Here is a 15,919-nt window from a genome sequence, read left to right as displayed (position 1 = left end):
AGCTGTCGGGCATACGCCTAGCAGGAAACTCGCAGCAGAATTGTTTCTGGCTCGAAATCAAGCCGGCAGCCATGCTGTCGCCACAGGGGACACCAGCACCCTCGCCCTGCACCTACTCCCCACCAGCCTTTTCATGTTGGTAAAACCGCCATGAAAAGGCTGGCGGAGAACAAGGTCGTAATCAGCAGGGAGGCACTGCTTGCAGCGCTGCCCTGGCTGATTGCGATCTCCTCTACCATCAGTCCATCTGGATCACTGATCCCGGTGGCGACTGCGGTACCGTGGCGGTCTGACTGCCAGGGTCTCAATGTGGTGGTCGGACTGCCACAGCAGCAGTGGTCCTGACTGCCACCACAAGGCCCTATGTCTTTCAATGCTCGCCCTCAGACTCCATCAACTGGTTCCTCATCACATGCCTACTTTGACCTCCCATCTCTGCTTGTCTGTTCCCCCAGCTCTCTCCTCCTTATTTTCTTTTCTTATTTTTAGCACTCGATGTAAGTGCATGTCTTTATTGCTTGTCTTTATGGCATTTCTACTCATTTCCCAGCAAGCCCTCGCTGCGGTCTCCGATCTCCATTACTCTCCACCCTTCAGCACTCCCTGTTTTATTTTTTTTCTGAGGGCTTAGCAGCTTCCCACTGCTGCTACGTCACGTGCTTCTTCTGTTTTTACATTCCTCTGTAGTTATTTTTCTAACCTAATTCATCACTCAAAGATGGTTTACAATTTAAATGTTAAATTAAAATTAAAAACAAAAAGTCAGAATGGCTCCTGGTGAGCCATGCGTGTCATTATATGAATACACATGTACATGCCCCAGCAACATTTTAGAATGTTTTTCGTACGAGAATACTTGTTCCAAAATGGCTGCTCATGCATGTATATACATCAGCATGCACCAGACAATCTTAGTTTTTCAAAGGCATTCCAAGATGGGCTCTGGTGTGTGCTAATGCATTGTCATGCACCAGCAGCCAATTCGATTTTTATTTTATTTTTTCTTACCACTGCTTTACAAACAAGCAGTCGCAAGAACAATGGCATTGGCACTTACATTATGATGGCTAGAACTGTTTACTTTGCCAATAACTGTTTGTTAAGCATTATCACATTTTTCCTATGGTACTTTTTAACACTAATTTCCATTGGGAGTCTTTCCGAAACTAACGTGCATGTTGGAACAGGGAATGTTAAAGTATTAACACCTAGGTGCAGTCCCTGACGATATCTGCTTTCAGTGCACAGAAATATCAAATAATTGGCTTAAATAGAATTTGTACCTTTAAATGCAACAACTTGCATTGGAGAAAATGAAAATACCATCTGCTGTTTCTCAAAGTAGTTTCCTTTTAGGTTGAAGCATTAAATGAAAATGTAAATTAAATACCGAATGAGTGAAGATTCTGGCAATACAGCTGGCAGTTAAATAGTTGAGGAGGTAATTTCACTTATTAAACTCAATTTCAAACTTTCTCTTTATCAAATGTCTTAAAAACATCCGAACAGATCCACTACAAAAACCCCAGGGGGTACATTAGACCACGAAGTATTTTAATGCCTAACTTAGTGTAACTCTCTCCTGCAGTTTTTGCTGTAACAGAGAGCAAAGTTTCCTCTGTGGCTATAATGAAAATTTTACTTTTGGGAGTTCCACAGTACATTTTTTCCATTGGCTAAGTTACACCAATTTTTTAAACAATTCTTCTTCTGTGCTGGTATGCTTTTTCTAGAAAGTTATTTTGTTTTTAATTAAAAAATACTTTATATACATTCTTTTACACAACAGAACCAGAAGGCAAAACGAATATAACATAAAGTACACAATGTTCTCAAAAAGGAATGTACGATTAGAACATTTTACTAGTATGAAACAACCATGCAAAATACTGATATATATTCTGTATAACAATTTATAAACCTGAGCACAGATAATTCATGAAATTACCAAACCAGTTAAACTGTCAGGATGTGGGAATGTGAGTGGGAAGGATCACAGGGCAAAATAGTTCCTGATGACAAGCTTGGGGCTGCAAGGTATTTTAAATCTGCATAACACTTATATCCTAAAATCGAGCTTTGATGCCCCCTCTTCGCCCCTTAAGTAGGATGATATCTCTTAATTGCCTAAGTGGGAGTAATAATTCCACCAGATTTGTCTGGGTCACTGTTGAGGATATAGCATTTCATGCACATTGCAATGAGTCATTTCCCTCACCCATGCTTCATAACTGGGGGGTTGATTCTTCATGCCACTAAGGAAGAGCCAACATTTAGTTGGTAGTAAGTCCAATAAAACTCCTGACATATGTCTTAAGAAGCAACCCCAATAATTCCACTTTCTGGTCCCAGTTAATCTGGATCCTTGTGATAGTATTTAGATCAACTAAGACTCTAGTCCAAAACTCCTCTGCAGATGGGCAAACCCAAACTCAGTGGAGGAAATTGCCACGGGAGTTGTACATCTAAGGGAGGAGGGACAGTATTGTGGAATACACTTGAACACTATTCTTCAGGTTAGGTAGCTCCCGGTGGTGAATTTAAACAGGCTCATCTCAAACCACATGCTTACCAATGATTCTTAGCTATGTATGCTGATAGAGTTCCACTAAGGACCTGTGAATTAAGAGCCTAAGGGCCTGATTACAACTTTGGAGGAGGTGTTAATCCGTCCCAAATGTGACGGATATACCACCAGCCGTATTACGAGTTCCATAGGATATAATGGACTCGTAATACGACTGGTGGTATATCCGTCACTTTTGGGACGGATTAACACCTTCCTCCAAAGTTGTAATGAGGCCCAAAGTGCCTGATTACGAGTTTGGCGGTCCGAGGACTGCCAAACTCCTGGTGGAAGTCGGACTGCCTCACTCCCAGTGGTCTGACCACCAGATAACGATCTGACATCCAGGAGTCCACCACCACCGCCAGGATCATAGAGCCCGACGGGTTGGCTGCTGTCGGAACCATGGTCAGCCATGGCGGTGCAGAGTTTGGCAGTTCTGAGGGCCACAGGGGGGCCCGTGCACTACCCACGACTACGTCATGGGCAGTGCAGGGGACCCCTGCCAGCACCCTCAGAATGCGCAGTCTGCTATGCAGACAGTGCGCATTCCGAGGGTGCTTATGTGTAATGGCAGAAAAATCGTAAACTGGCGTGATGGCCGCCTCCTACCCACAAGTTTGGCAGTCCGACAGTCGCACCAACAAACTCATAATCAGGCCCTAAGTCTGCATCCTATTGCTCCTTAATACATATCTGGGTAGGTTACAACACCTCTTGGCACACCCCATATATTTTGGTGACTAACTATCACCTACAACCATGCATGATGAAGAACTGGCAAAGATGATTAGTGAGGAGGTCTTGTGGCCTCACCAGCACTTTCCTCTAGAGATTTGCATTATATAGCACTGTGTCCACTATCTTGACAGCCTCCCTACCTTTACCTCCAGGGCTACTCCCATTAATGTTCACCCCTATATTAAATGAGTTAAACAAGGCCTACATGTACAAAAGAAGGCTGCAGCTCATGCCACTGGAAAACGCATGCAGGAAACATTTTGGACAGTTCCATCTGGGCCAAAAGTGACAAATCAAACACTTCCATTTATCCACCCTAGGATACACTGAAGGATTCCCATCCTGTGCCTGCTATCTCAGACCTGTAAATCAAAGCAAGACTCAATAGCAGTTGCAAAAAGGATAGGTGACAGATGGCAGTTCTGCCTTCTGCTGCAATGTAGCGAAACGGGTGATGACCCAGCACTGTACTACGGGACGTTGGCAATGGAGCAAGTGTAAATCATCAGAATCATTTTATCCAAAGAGGCACCTAATTGTTTTTTCTCTTGAAGTGATTCACAAAACACATGTTGGAATCAAAAGACCAGTCTGTTTACCTGAGTAATGTTATTTTAGTCAACCATTTTCTGGGTCATGAACCAGCATGCCTCGCCCATGAATGTTGGAGTGAAAAATAAGTTTAGGCCATCTGAGAGCAAGGTGGGCACAATGTAAGAAAAACCGACGCACATAAAATGATCCATAATCTCTGGAATTCTTCAGTGCCTTAGAATCTTCATGGCTTAGTATTCCATTGGAAAGGGGTGGAGGAGGTGGAATGAACCAATGTTAAACAGGGAAAGGGAGATAATCAAATTAAGATATAAGGGGTGGAACACAAGGAAATACTCCTTAACAATGAATTATGCATTCAAGAACAATTTAGAAAGAGCTATGGCATATCACATATAGTGAAAACGTTCTACCAACTGAAAAATCCTCTTGTGAACCTATTTATATGAGAGTCATATGCTGACAGGGTGAGCACATTTCAACCACAGGGATGGTTTATGCATTTTCCAGAGTGGTTAAAATGTGAATTCTTTAGTTCCTGAAATTGAAGTGCATAGGTGAGTGTTCAGCTACTGCTTGGATGCATGTTGTGAAGGTGGGACTATGTGTGCTTTTGTATATGTACATGTGGCTGATATGCATGGGTGGGCATGGTGTCTGTCAGTGTATTTTGTTGTACACAGAGAGGTAGGAATCTGCAAGCAGCAAAGTGTAAGAGTGGTAGGTATTTGTATTACATGGGAAGGTGAAGCACCTGCCCACATGAGGTAGTGATCATTAAAGGGGTCTCTCTTCACCTCTTTCCTAAATTGGAGCATGGTAGGAGAAGCCCTAGGGAACCCAGGATACCGCCCCAGATTCTAGGTTTTCATAAATGGAGAAAAACTGTTGCCTTGTTTCCTTTTTCTTTTTTGCAGTTCCTTCTCTCCATGAATGGTGTGGAGGCATGAGTTTCTGAACACTGCATGGAAGTGTATTTCTGTGGCAAGACTTAAAAAGCTGTCTTTTTGATGGGGGAGAGAGAAATGTGTATGAATGTGTGTTCAGATTTTGCACAGATGAGCATGCATGCTTGTTCAAAATCTGCACAAAAGGGTATGCATGCATCATATATGAAGTGGTGTAGGTTGCACTCATAAATACTTTTCACATGGGAGTGAACAACAGTTCCATTGAAGTGTACTCATTTGATATCTGCTAGTGAGTATATTACATAGTGTAGTGTTGTAGTTCTGTTCATGTCTGTGGATTGAGGTTTGCTGTGCATTAAATAGATGTTTAGTTCGGGAAATGCCCTAAAGCAGTATGGATGGGGTTTCGTAAACTGCTTTAGGCAGAGATGGATGGATAGATTGATGGATAAGCAATAGCTTTCATTGTTTTATTTTTCGAAATAAAAAGTTAAACCATAACTTATTAAGTGTAGGTGTGAGAAACTGGGCTACCGGTTGAGGGAGCTAAAATGCTACTGAAACAGGAGCCACAGTCCTTGTCAGGGTGAGGCATAAGCACACCTCAAATTGACCTGTGCGCAATCTTCTGCTAACCTGGCACAGAGCAGTCTGGCTTAATTTACAGGGAATTTGTAAAATATTTATGCAGCACTTCAAACAGTAGTAAAGTAGAAACACAACACAAGAAAATAAAACACACTAATTTAAAACACAGAGTAAATGTTAATGACTAAAGCAAGATGGAAATGACATAAATCCACTCAGTAGAAAAAAGATATGCAGGTTTTAAAGATTTCAGTAAATATAGCACCAAAAAGCACAAAGTGCCAACTGTGGACAAAGCAACAATTCAGTGTCGAGAATGCGTCGCTCTGTTGGGTTGATGCATTGGTTCCGAGAAGGTACAATGTGAGGTCATGCATCATCATCAAGGATCCCATCCATAGGAGCTTATGATGTAAAGTACCCCATCGAGGATGCGTTGCACAGTTGAGACAATGCATCAGTTCCAAAGAGCTGGAAGGCTTCGATGTGAGAACCTGCATCATTGTCAAGGCTGCTGTTGATGAGAGATTTGCAATGAGTGGGCCTGCGTCAATGAAGCTTGGTAGAGTGGCAGTTCCAATGAGGGCTGCAAGGTCAGTACAGAGTCCTTGTGCAGGAAAACCCTCTCAGCAGAGGTGATGAGTCTGTTCTGCTCAGGATTGTGCCATGCAGCTGGATCCACAGATAGGCTGACAGAGCACCTTCAGCCCACTTCCAACAGTTCAGGACTTGGGTATCACCATTTGGCAAGGTAGGACTCACACACAGCAGAGACCAGGTGCTGGGTTGAAGATTGTTGGAGCCTTCTATCCCTGAGGCTCCGATCAGGAGGCCAGCCAACTAGCCCTTGTTTGGCCAGGTGGCCAACCACCTAGCATTTCAGGGTCCTGGGTTCAACATACGTTGGTTAAGTCCTTCTCACTCAGGAAAGAGGGCAGAAGGTGGCAGATCAGCACAGCAAAGCAGAAGTCCTTCAGAACAGCATTTGAGCAGAGTGGCAGCCCTTTCAGCAGCACAGTAGTCTTTCTTCCTGGCAAAGTATACACATGACCAGTTGTTTACTGAAGAGTTGGTGCATGGGGTCCAATATTTATACCTGGGCCTTCCTTTGAATTGGGAGAAGCTTCTATCTGCCCTGACCCCAGACTGACTACAGGAGATGCACAGCCCTTTGTTATATGGAGGTAGGACACACACAGTTCAAATGTTAGTAGAGCTGTGCCCTGGTCTGCCCTCCCATCCTGGCAATGATGGCCTATCCAGGCACACCTAAGCTCTCTATTGTTTGTGGCCTTCCAGGAGGAATACACAAAGCCCAATTGTCAGCTACACCCAGTCATATGACCCAGAGACAGTCTGCCAGCAGTAAATGGATAAGGCAGGAAAAAGCCAACTTTCTAAAAGTGACATTTTCAAATTTGTAATTTAAAATACAACTTCACCACGAGAAAGAAGATCATTACAACTGCAAAGACACCAAACATGCACTGATTACCTCGCATTTGGAAATTATCACTTATTAAACATAATAATAAGGTATAGGAGAGGCAGGCCTTCAAACAGTGAAAAATGAATTTAGGAGTTTTTCACTAACAAGACATGTAAAACTTAAAAGTACACAAGCTACGTTTTCACTGCAGTGCACCCCGTTCTCTGGGCTGTCCAGGGCCTACCCTAGAGGTGACATATGAATTACAAAGGAAGGTTTGGATCTGGCAAAAGGTTTATTTTGCCTGGTTGAAATTGAAGTTTTAAACTGCATACACAGGCTGCACTGGCAGACCTGAGACGTGTTTAAAGTGCTACTTAAGTGGGTGGCGCAATCAGTGCTGAGGGACGCTAATAACATTTCTTAAATTACACCCTTGGGCACAGGTAGTGCCACTGTTTAGAGGCATATAAGTAAATTAAATATGCCAATTGGGTATATGCCAGTTCTACCATATTTAAGGAGAGGGCACAAGCACTTTAGCACTCGTTAGTTGTAGTAAAGTGTGCAGAGTCCTAAAGCCAGCAGAGACGAAGTAGAGTCAACTAAGTCTGTAATTCTTCCAAAGTCTATAAAATTGAAAAGCACTTAGTGACTAATAATTAATATTATTATATATTAAGAGTTATTTTAGAATGTAGCAAGCAAAATATTGCTGAGCAATACTAAGTACTATAGAATGTCTAAGAATCAACCCATCTAAATATGTTTATTTCTAGATTGCTTCACTTGAGTCTCAAATGTATCATCATCATGACGATTTGTATTTTGCACTTTAATGCATATATGTATGTGAATATATGTATCTTATTCAATAAATAGAAAATGGCAAGCCTGCAGCAAGCACAATCAGGTTCATTGTATGGACTACAGCAACCTTCTCAGACTCCTTCAGCAGATTGAAGATCAATGGGACCCTCAGATGTGCCAGAAAGAGCAAGTAAGAACTGCTGTTATACAGTTAATTCAGACAGAATGAGTACCTTGGAGAAACACACCAGGTAAACTTTGTTTTACTCACCTGTACAGCAGAAACCTTGGTTGGATGAGTTGATTTAAATCAACATCACCTATCATAAAATGTAAGACCATGAATTTTGATTCTGAAACCTGACGGTTAGTTCCTGTGCTAATATTGCATGCAGTATCCTCATATATTCAGTGCAGAAACATGGTACATTTTACATTGAAATCATTCTGTATGTATATCTAGTAGTGTGATGTTGTATTGCTTTCTGGTCACAAAATGAACTGATTGGTTCTGTGATGCTCACAAGCAGTTTTAAAACATATAACATGTTTACTGTGTAGTAGGTCAGATCTCTATGATGTAACATGATATGATAAAACTTATAGATTGCACTTTCAGATACTGGGCTTTATGCTTCATGCATTCTATTGCTATATAAACTTCTCCATGAGCAAATATTTCAATGAGCAACTGAAGCTCAAGTCACACTCTGTATGTTGAAACCTGTTCACTAAGTTAATAAACTGAGCCAACATAATTGTTAGTACCTATTTGTCTAACAAAATGACTAGCAGAGCTGCATATATGTCTCACTAGCCAATAATGTAATACATTTCACCATTCTATTTTTAGATGAGTAAAAAACACAACTTACTTCCAAAAATATGTGTCTACCTAAAGTCTTAACACTGTGATTTTCAGTGTCTGAGAATTTTTAAATCAAAAAAGGTTTAACTTTTCAAGAAATAGTGATCAGACAAATTGATCACGTTTCTATTCAACAAAGAAGAAATGTTAGGACACATAAGCACTGGGCAAATTCAATTTACACTTTTTTATTACTTTGTAATATGGAATGGACCAAAGAAACTCAATTTCATTCAATGTTACACAACGTTTTAGCATGTAACAAAAAATGGAAAAAATGGATCGCGAAATTGATGCTGACCATGTCTTAAGGTGCTTTCTTTTATACTTTAAAATGTTGGTATGTGTAATAGAGATGTTAACAAATACAGCCCAGAAAAACATTTTTTTTAAAACATTATTTTGCACAATTTATTTATAGCTATTGGGCAACGCTTCTTCACAGCTTCCATCTTTGAATAGTGGATATTATTTCCATTTATACAAACACAGAAAATAGTGTGAGTATTCATGCTCCATACTTTTCGCTATTCAAACTGTGTTTGCCCTTTTGCCTATCATATTAGCAGCAAACAGTGAATACATGGATTTGCCCTTTTTTTGTTTTTTTCACTAGTGCAAAATGTCTGTGAGGCAGCCCCAAATATTTTCCTACCCTATTTGCCTTTAAAGATATTTACTGTCTAAAAGATCAGAAAGTACAGAGTTTTTTGTTATCATCTTCTCTAACATCAAAACAACTATTTATAATGTGACTATAATAGGCAAAGACAGATTGCAAATTGCTAATATATGTACTATTCCCCCTTACTAATAATACTTTGTTGATCAGATTCAAATACATGAGTGTAATAATTGCACAAACAAACGAACCCTTTGGAATACCACACCTCCAAAGTCTAGTTTTGAGGCCCAAGAGTTTAGAAATCAGATAATGCTCTCTACAATAAATTCTCCATGATTACGGTTTAAAACAAAAAATATTTCTGATTGCGATCCAACATTTTACTTTGAATAGCAGAAATTCTGCTAAAATGTGGATGCAAAATTGCATAATAATTAATTTCTTGCGAAATACAACAAAAGAGGGCAGGGAATGGTTCTAGAAGTGCAAAAAAGAAATAGTAGTAACAGTGATGAAATTAATGGCAGAATGTTAGTATGAAGACAAATATGCAGATCAAAGTGGAAGCCAGAGGACAGGAAAGCACCAGGCACTCCACACACTGGTTGGAAGATGACCTCTTAAAAGACATACAAGATTAAAAAACACCCAATATCCAAAATATAAAATATATATTTAAATATTTTTAAAATACTACGTAAAAATATAAGGTCTGATTTGTAGAGGTTAAACTTATACTTTTGTGTAAGTTTACTCATTTTTTGTTATTCATAAACTAAAAGTATTAGTAAGTTTCCAACGGTGGTGACTGTCGTAAACTTATTGTTAACACAGGTGAATAGCAAAGAAAAAGTAAACTTTCACAAAAGTTTAAGTTTACCTTTGTATATCTGGATTATTATATTATTATATATATATATATATATATATATATATATATATATATATATATATATATATATATATATAAAATATTGTGAAAATCCTACCCAATAACATTTCAGTAGGCTTCTAGAAACAGTTCTTTCTTTTCACACCTTACATGTGCTCAGAACATCCTTACAAGATCTGAGTGTTAGGTTTTATTTCTGCAAATATTTAATAATAATATTACGACAAAACACTTACGATTTATGCAGCCATTATTCTAAATCAACGCATCTCATCAGATATGTTTTCGCTCTAAGTATTTTCTTTCTTGATAATCCAGGAGCAAAGTTTAGCTGAAAGCCTTAACCTTTTCATCGAACACTGCTTCACACTCTTGCGGAATGTGCGAGATGCCTTTCCTGTTCCCAACACTCTTGTAGTCACACGCCTGGAGTTCCTACTCAGGTAACGCAAATATAATGGCAAATGAAAATGGTGACTCACATAGTTAAAACGCTTATTTTGCACTTTTAACCTGTCTTGTTTGGATCTGAGTTTTCATTAGCTGCGCTTTTTTTCTGTTTTTTTTGCCTCTGCTAGGTGTCTCAGTCAACTCCATGGCATGCAGGCTTTTAAAATGGTTTGCCCCTTTCATAATGAGCTTCACCTAGAAATTGCCACTGTTGTAAAGGTATTTTATACTTTTGGAAGTCTCTTTTTCATTGTTCTGCTTAGACAGCATAATGCATGATACTTTCAGACTTTTATATTTATGGTATGCGTTAGATGTTACAAAAAGAGGTCTTAATATTTTACAAATCTTGCATGTTTTCAGCTCTAGAGTCTACAGATATGGTGGTAGAGTTAACGGACTGCACATAAATTAAGCTACACTTTGCACACAAACCTCTTTATATTAATGCATACTTCAAATGTGGTTCTACTATAGCTTTACATTATACTGAATATGCAGGTTTAGGAGATTAAAACTTTGAAGGTTTAAAGAGCAGAGAGTTTGAAGAGACAACAAAAAAGATGTAGAAATGGAAGACTGCTCACAAATGTCCGCAGTCTTTACAGTTTTTCAGGACAATTATTGACTATATAAACAATTGGACTTTAGATTAACTGTATTTAAACATGTCTTGTGTATATATCCTAAACCATGGCATGAATTCAGCCCTAGTGACACAGACTAGGCTGGACTGATACAAAGTTGTTTTGTTTTTGGGAAAGCTTATAGCATGGCATTTCATATTCCCAGAAATCTGTACAAAGGAGGGTTCCTTGTGATAAACAGACTGCATACACTTTCTAAATTCAGCGAAAGCCAGTTTCAACAAATTGTGGAACTTCAATAATTTACACTTGTAGTTCAAGTCCTGGCATTCTCCAAGGCACGTTCTTGATGCATGTCAAAACTTGTATCTGGAGGTTAGTATGATATTGTTAGATTAGTAATAGATATTGTGGCAGGAGATGTGTTTGAGTCTATGATTTTGCAATCTGGTTTTCAGTCTCTGTTTTCACAAGGAATCACACAAATAGGCACATATTAGAGTTATGATTTAGGCCATGGCTGTTTTACACAATGACAGACAGGGCCCTGTGCTTAAATGAGAGTCTTTGAACACAGGGCAACAAGATGAGAACGGATTCATTTTTTTGCCTTGGGAAACCCCAAATGTGGATTTAGGCGAGAACTATAGGAATAGTTATAGCTGTGCTTAAACCTATTGTAAATGCTTTAGTTCTTGTGAGTGCCCCAAGGCTCGAGGTCAACAATAGTTTTTTCGGAAAAAAATATATGAAAATTCCCCCAAAGTTCCAAAAAGATATGATAGTGGTCCAAATATTGCTGTGATAAGAAATGTACATACTTATACTTCAATAGATGGTTCAGTATCATCCCTAGGTGGGGAACACCCTAGTGCATCTTATATACGTACATGATCAATACCTGATGAGGGCAGTCAGTTCTTGGCTGAAGAAATGGTTGCACTCGCACACTAAAAATAGAGATGCGATGTCCTACAGAACTGTCTCAAGGGCTTAAAAACAAGAATTGTTCAGATGACAACCAACCAATTTCATTCTGAACTCTCTCCAAAAGCCAACTCCTAGGATTACTCTTACCTGGCTCTTTAATATTATTCACTGTACCACTTCTATATTTCCATGGCCCCCTTACCCCATTGCACCATCAACCTAAAAGTAATGACACCAGCAATTATTATTCAACAACATCTGTGTCCTTATATTCTGCAGGAACATTTCCCTTTACAAAGAGGTTCTCTACACATTCCTAATTTACTCCCTCATCACAGCAAATGACTAGATCACGTATTTCTACTCACAAATTCTCCGTATTTAATAAACCTTCACGCCCACATCCTCCTCCCTCACTCACATCTGCCATGTCACATTGCCTGCTCACAGTTATCTCCCCATTCATCCTTGGACTCATCATTTCAGTAGCTGACACGTGATCCTTGAACTAGAATTCCACACTTTACTGTCAATGTCAGTGGCAAATGTCAACACTCTGCGCAGTCTTGCCAACATTATTAAACCTGGTGACGTAATATATTAATTCGTTAATAGTTGAACACGATTTCATTCCTGTTATGAAGAATCCCAAAGTGGATTAAGCGAGTAGACGGATGACCCGTTTGAGATATTGAAATGCATTTCAGAAATTTACTCACAGATTAAGGACACCAAAAATAAAGAAGCGCTAAGAAACCTGAGAACAGCTGCTGTGAAAGAATGTACAAGGAATCTTTTATAGTTTGCTTGGCGCTCGGCAGTCTAAAAGTAACCACTTAACAAAGGGGTCTATTTAAGAACCCCTAGCGCCATTCCAACGCCACAGTAGCGCAATTCTTTTATACTAATGTGGCATTAGACGGCCAAAAACGTAGCACCATATTTACAAAGTGGCGCAATGCATGCATTGCGCCACTTTGTCACCCTTTGCGCTACATTAAGCCTGCGCCAGGCATAATGCATGCAAAGGGGGCCTTCCCCCGTTAGGGGGGCCAAAACAATGCCGCAAAGATATCTAACAGATTTCTTTGTGTCATTTTTCCCGGCACTTTTAACACCTGCTCAGAGCAAGCGCTAAAAAGAGGCTTTCATTGGTTACAATCGGCCTCTGGGTGCTTTGCAGGATTAGCGTCAACATTTTTGACGCTAATCCTGACAAGCACCGGACTGGCGTAAAGAATGTTGACGCTAGTCCCCTAACTACCGCCATTTTAAACATGGTGCACAGATTGTGGCATTAGGGGGCGCTAAGGGGCGCAAGAAAAGTGGCGCTGCGCTGTGTGCAGCCCCACTTGTTTTTTAAATATGCCCCTAATTTTCTAATTGGTAGACCGAGGTAGCAGGTGTACCAGTAACAGGTGTGCCACTAAGAGATGTCGCCTGGTGCACTCACCGGGATAAAAGCCATGAATGAAAAACACCTCCACTTAAAGTTGGATCTGTGCTCGTCTCCTCCCATCTGCCCAGCATGTCAGGTCATTGAGTGGTGTCAGCACAGCTGCAGCTTTCAAGAGCCTTTATTGTGGCCTCGCGCCTTTCAAATGCCACTTTTTATTAAAAAGGACTGTCAGTGCAGACAGAGGGTTTTCCTTTATTGGTAAAAAATACTGAGCGCACTTGTGGAATCCAAAACAGTCTCTAGCAACATGAGATTAAATCTGTCACATGTCGCCCTTTTATTCTGAGCAGTGTCGCCTTCCTGTATCTCCTGTGTGATACTGCATCACTTGGTTGCCAGTCAGGCAACGCGCAGTGTTGACAAATTGTCTTATACTAAAAAGTATGTGTGCACGTTAAAGAAAAGCAAAGGAGTTCATTTCAATCATGGATTTCTGCTGCAGAGGAGATATTTTGTCAAATAACAGTGGCGCCAACAAGCACAAATCTCTGTTACCGCATAATTTAGAAGGTTTAAGTTTCTCCATTGATGCGTGAATGCTCTCGACTCACCTCTGGATAACGTAAAGTGATGGGGTCTTGTGCATTTATGAGATAAACATCTTCCCACTGTGACTTAGGCAGCGAATCTTTGTCAAAGTGGGTCACTGCGGATCCTAGTATCATTTTTAGGTGCAGCTATCATTATATTCCACACTTATATTTGCATATCCACATTCAAGGCTTCACAGCACACTTAGACAGTCACCTCGTCAATTTACCGAGGAAAGTGCTGATAGCTTTACACACTTCCTCGGTATGACCCACAGAAGAACAGGAGCTGTTAAATTGTCCTTCTCGTAGCACATGCTGTCTGAATCCACGGTGCCTGTGAATAACTGTAGATGTTTGTAGCACCCACAATGGAAATCAGTAGTAGCGTTTAGGGAGCAACTCTACTGTTGCTAGGAATCAGTAGTAGTGTTTAGGGAGCATCTCTTCTGCTTTGAGGAATCAGTAGTAGTGTTTAGGGAGCAACTCTACTGTTGCTAGGAATCAGTAGTAGTGTTTTGGGAGCAACTCTACTCAGCAGTAGTGTTTAGGGAACAACTCTAATGCTGTTAGGAATCAGCAGTAGTGTTTAGGGAGCAACTCTACTGCTGTTAAGAATCAGTGGTAGTGTTTAGGGAGCAACTCTACTGCTGTTAGGAATCAGTAGCGTCTTGAGGACTGAAGATTCAACAATCACTGTTAATTAAAGAAACAAATATTGATTGTTGGGATACTTGAATTCAAGTCAACACAGGTGTTAAAAATGGGGTCTTTGGTTGGCAGTCAGGTTAGCCCCTGTCCAAAAGCAAAGCAAAGCAAGGACCCTCACTCCAGTCAGGGTAAAGGAGAATCACCCTCAGTTAACCCCCGCACACCCCCTTGGTAGCTTGGCACGAGCAGGCAGGCTTAACTTCAGAAACAATGTGTACAGTATTTGTGCCAACACACACAGTAATATATTAAAAACACCACAAAATGACTCAACACAGGTTTAGAAAAATAGCCAATATTTATCTAAACAAAACAATACCAAAACGAGAAAAATCCAACATACACAAGTCAAGCTATGAATTTTTAAAGATGAAACTCAAAAATAGCACTTAAAAACACAAAATGCTTCGATGAGGTGATAACACGGCGTTGTGAAGGAGTCGTTCCCAAAAATCCAAAGCCAACGGCACCAGGCATGGAGTCACGCATATCCCCAGGTTCAGTACCTTAGTAAACTGTGAGAAAAAGTCAGTGCGCGAAGTCGGGGATCGCGGCATCGCAGGGTCCGAGGCAGCATTGGTTCTGGGGCAAAGGAGCAGAGGCGTCACGAAAAGGCATTGGGAAAAGGTGTCGGGTCATTGCTGCGTAGAAGTGGAGGTGAGGCGGCGTAGGTGCAAAACGTTGAATCCGCACACTTCGGGCGGCGTCAGTCACAACGTGGTGCAGTGACTTCCACAGAGTTGCTGACTTCGGCGGGGCTGCATCGGTGTCGGGCTTGCGAGGGTCGTCGCACTCCAGCAAGGACCACGGAGATGGTTTCAGGCAGCGTCAAGGGATTCAGCAGTGGCGTTGGTCCGGAGTCGTCCGAAGTCGTTTTTCTTGGATTGTCACCAGCTCCTCCTTTCAGGGCCCAGTGAATGGATAGGGCACCACTTGTCAGGGCAGGTGTCTCAGTAGAGAGTCCAGGTACTGGTAGGGGAAGTCATTGATGGCCCTGAGACTTCAGAACAGGGGGCAAGCTCAGTCCAAGCCCTTGGAGATTCTTCTCAAGAAGGAATATACCACAAAGTCCAGTCCTTGTCCCCTTTTACAGGCAGAAGCAGCAACTGCAGGATAGCTCCATAAAGCACAGTCACAGGAAGGGCAGCACTTCTCCTCATCTCTTCTCCCTGGCAGAGGTTCCTCTTGATTCCAGAAGTGATCTAATTTTCAGGGGTTTGGGGTCCTCTTCTTATACTCCTTTCTGCCTTTGAAGTAGGCAAACTTC

At 40.9% G+C, this 15,919-nt stretch overlaps 1 protein-coding gene across 1 annotated transcript in view; it reads left to right on the top strand.

Annotated features, from left to right (window-relative positions):
- BAIAP3 (BAI1 associated protein 3) overlaps window positions 1–15,919 on the top strand; it is a 976,697-nt gene that overhangs the window by 760,640 nt on the left and 200,138 nt on the right. Inside the window, exons 15-17 of the mRNA XM_069209880.1 lie at window positions 7,673–7,790; window positions 10,304–10,428; window positions 10,564–10,654. Of these exons, the coding sequence (XP_069065981.1) occupies window positions 7,673–7,790; window positions 10,304–10,428; window positions 10,564–10,654 (334 nt within the window). The remainder of the gene's footprint in view (window positions 1–7,672; window positions 7,791–10,303; window positions 10,429–10,563; window positions 10,655–15,919) is intronic.

The sequence above is a fragment of the Pleurodeles waltl genome, chromosome 10 (assembly GCF_031143425.1).
Source record: "Pleurodeles waltl isolate 20211129_DDA chromosome 10, aPleWal1.hap1.20221129, whole genome shotgun sequence".
In the NCBI taxonomy this organism is placed as follows: Eukaryota; Metazoa; Chordata; class Amphibia; order Caudata; family Salamandridae; genus Pleurodeles; species Pleurodeles waltl.
This window is presented reverse-complemented; position numbering and strand designations above follow the sequence as displayed.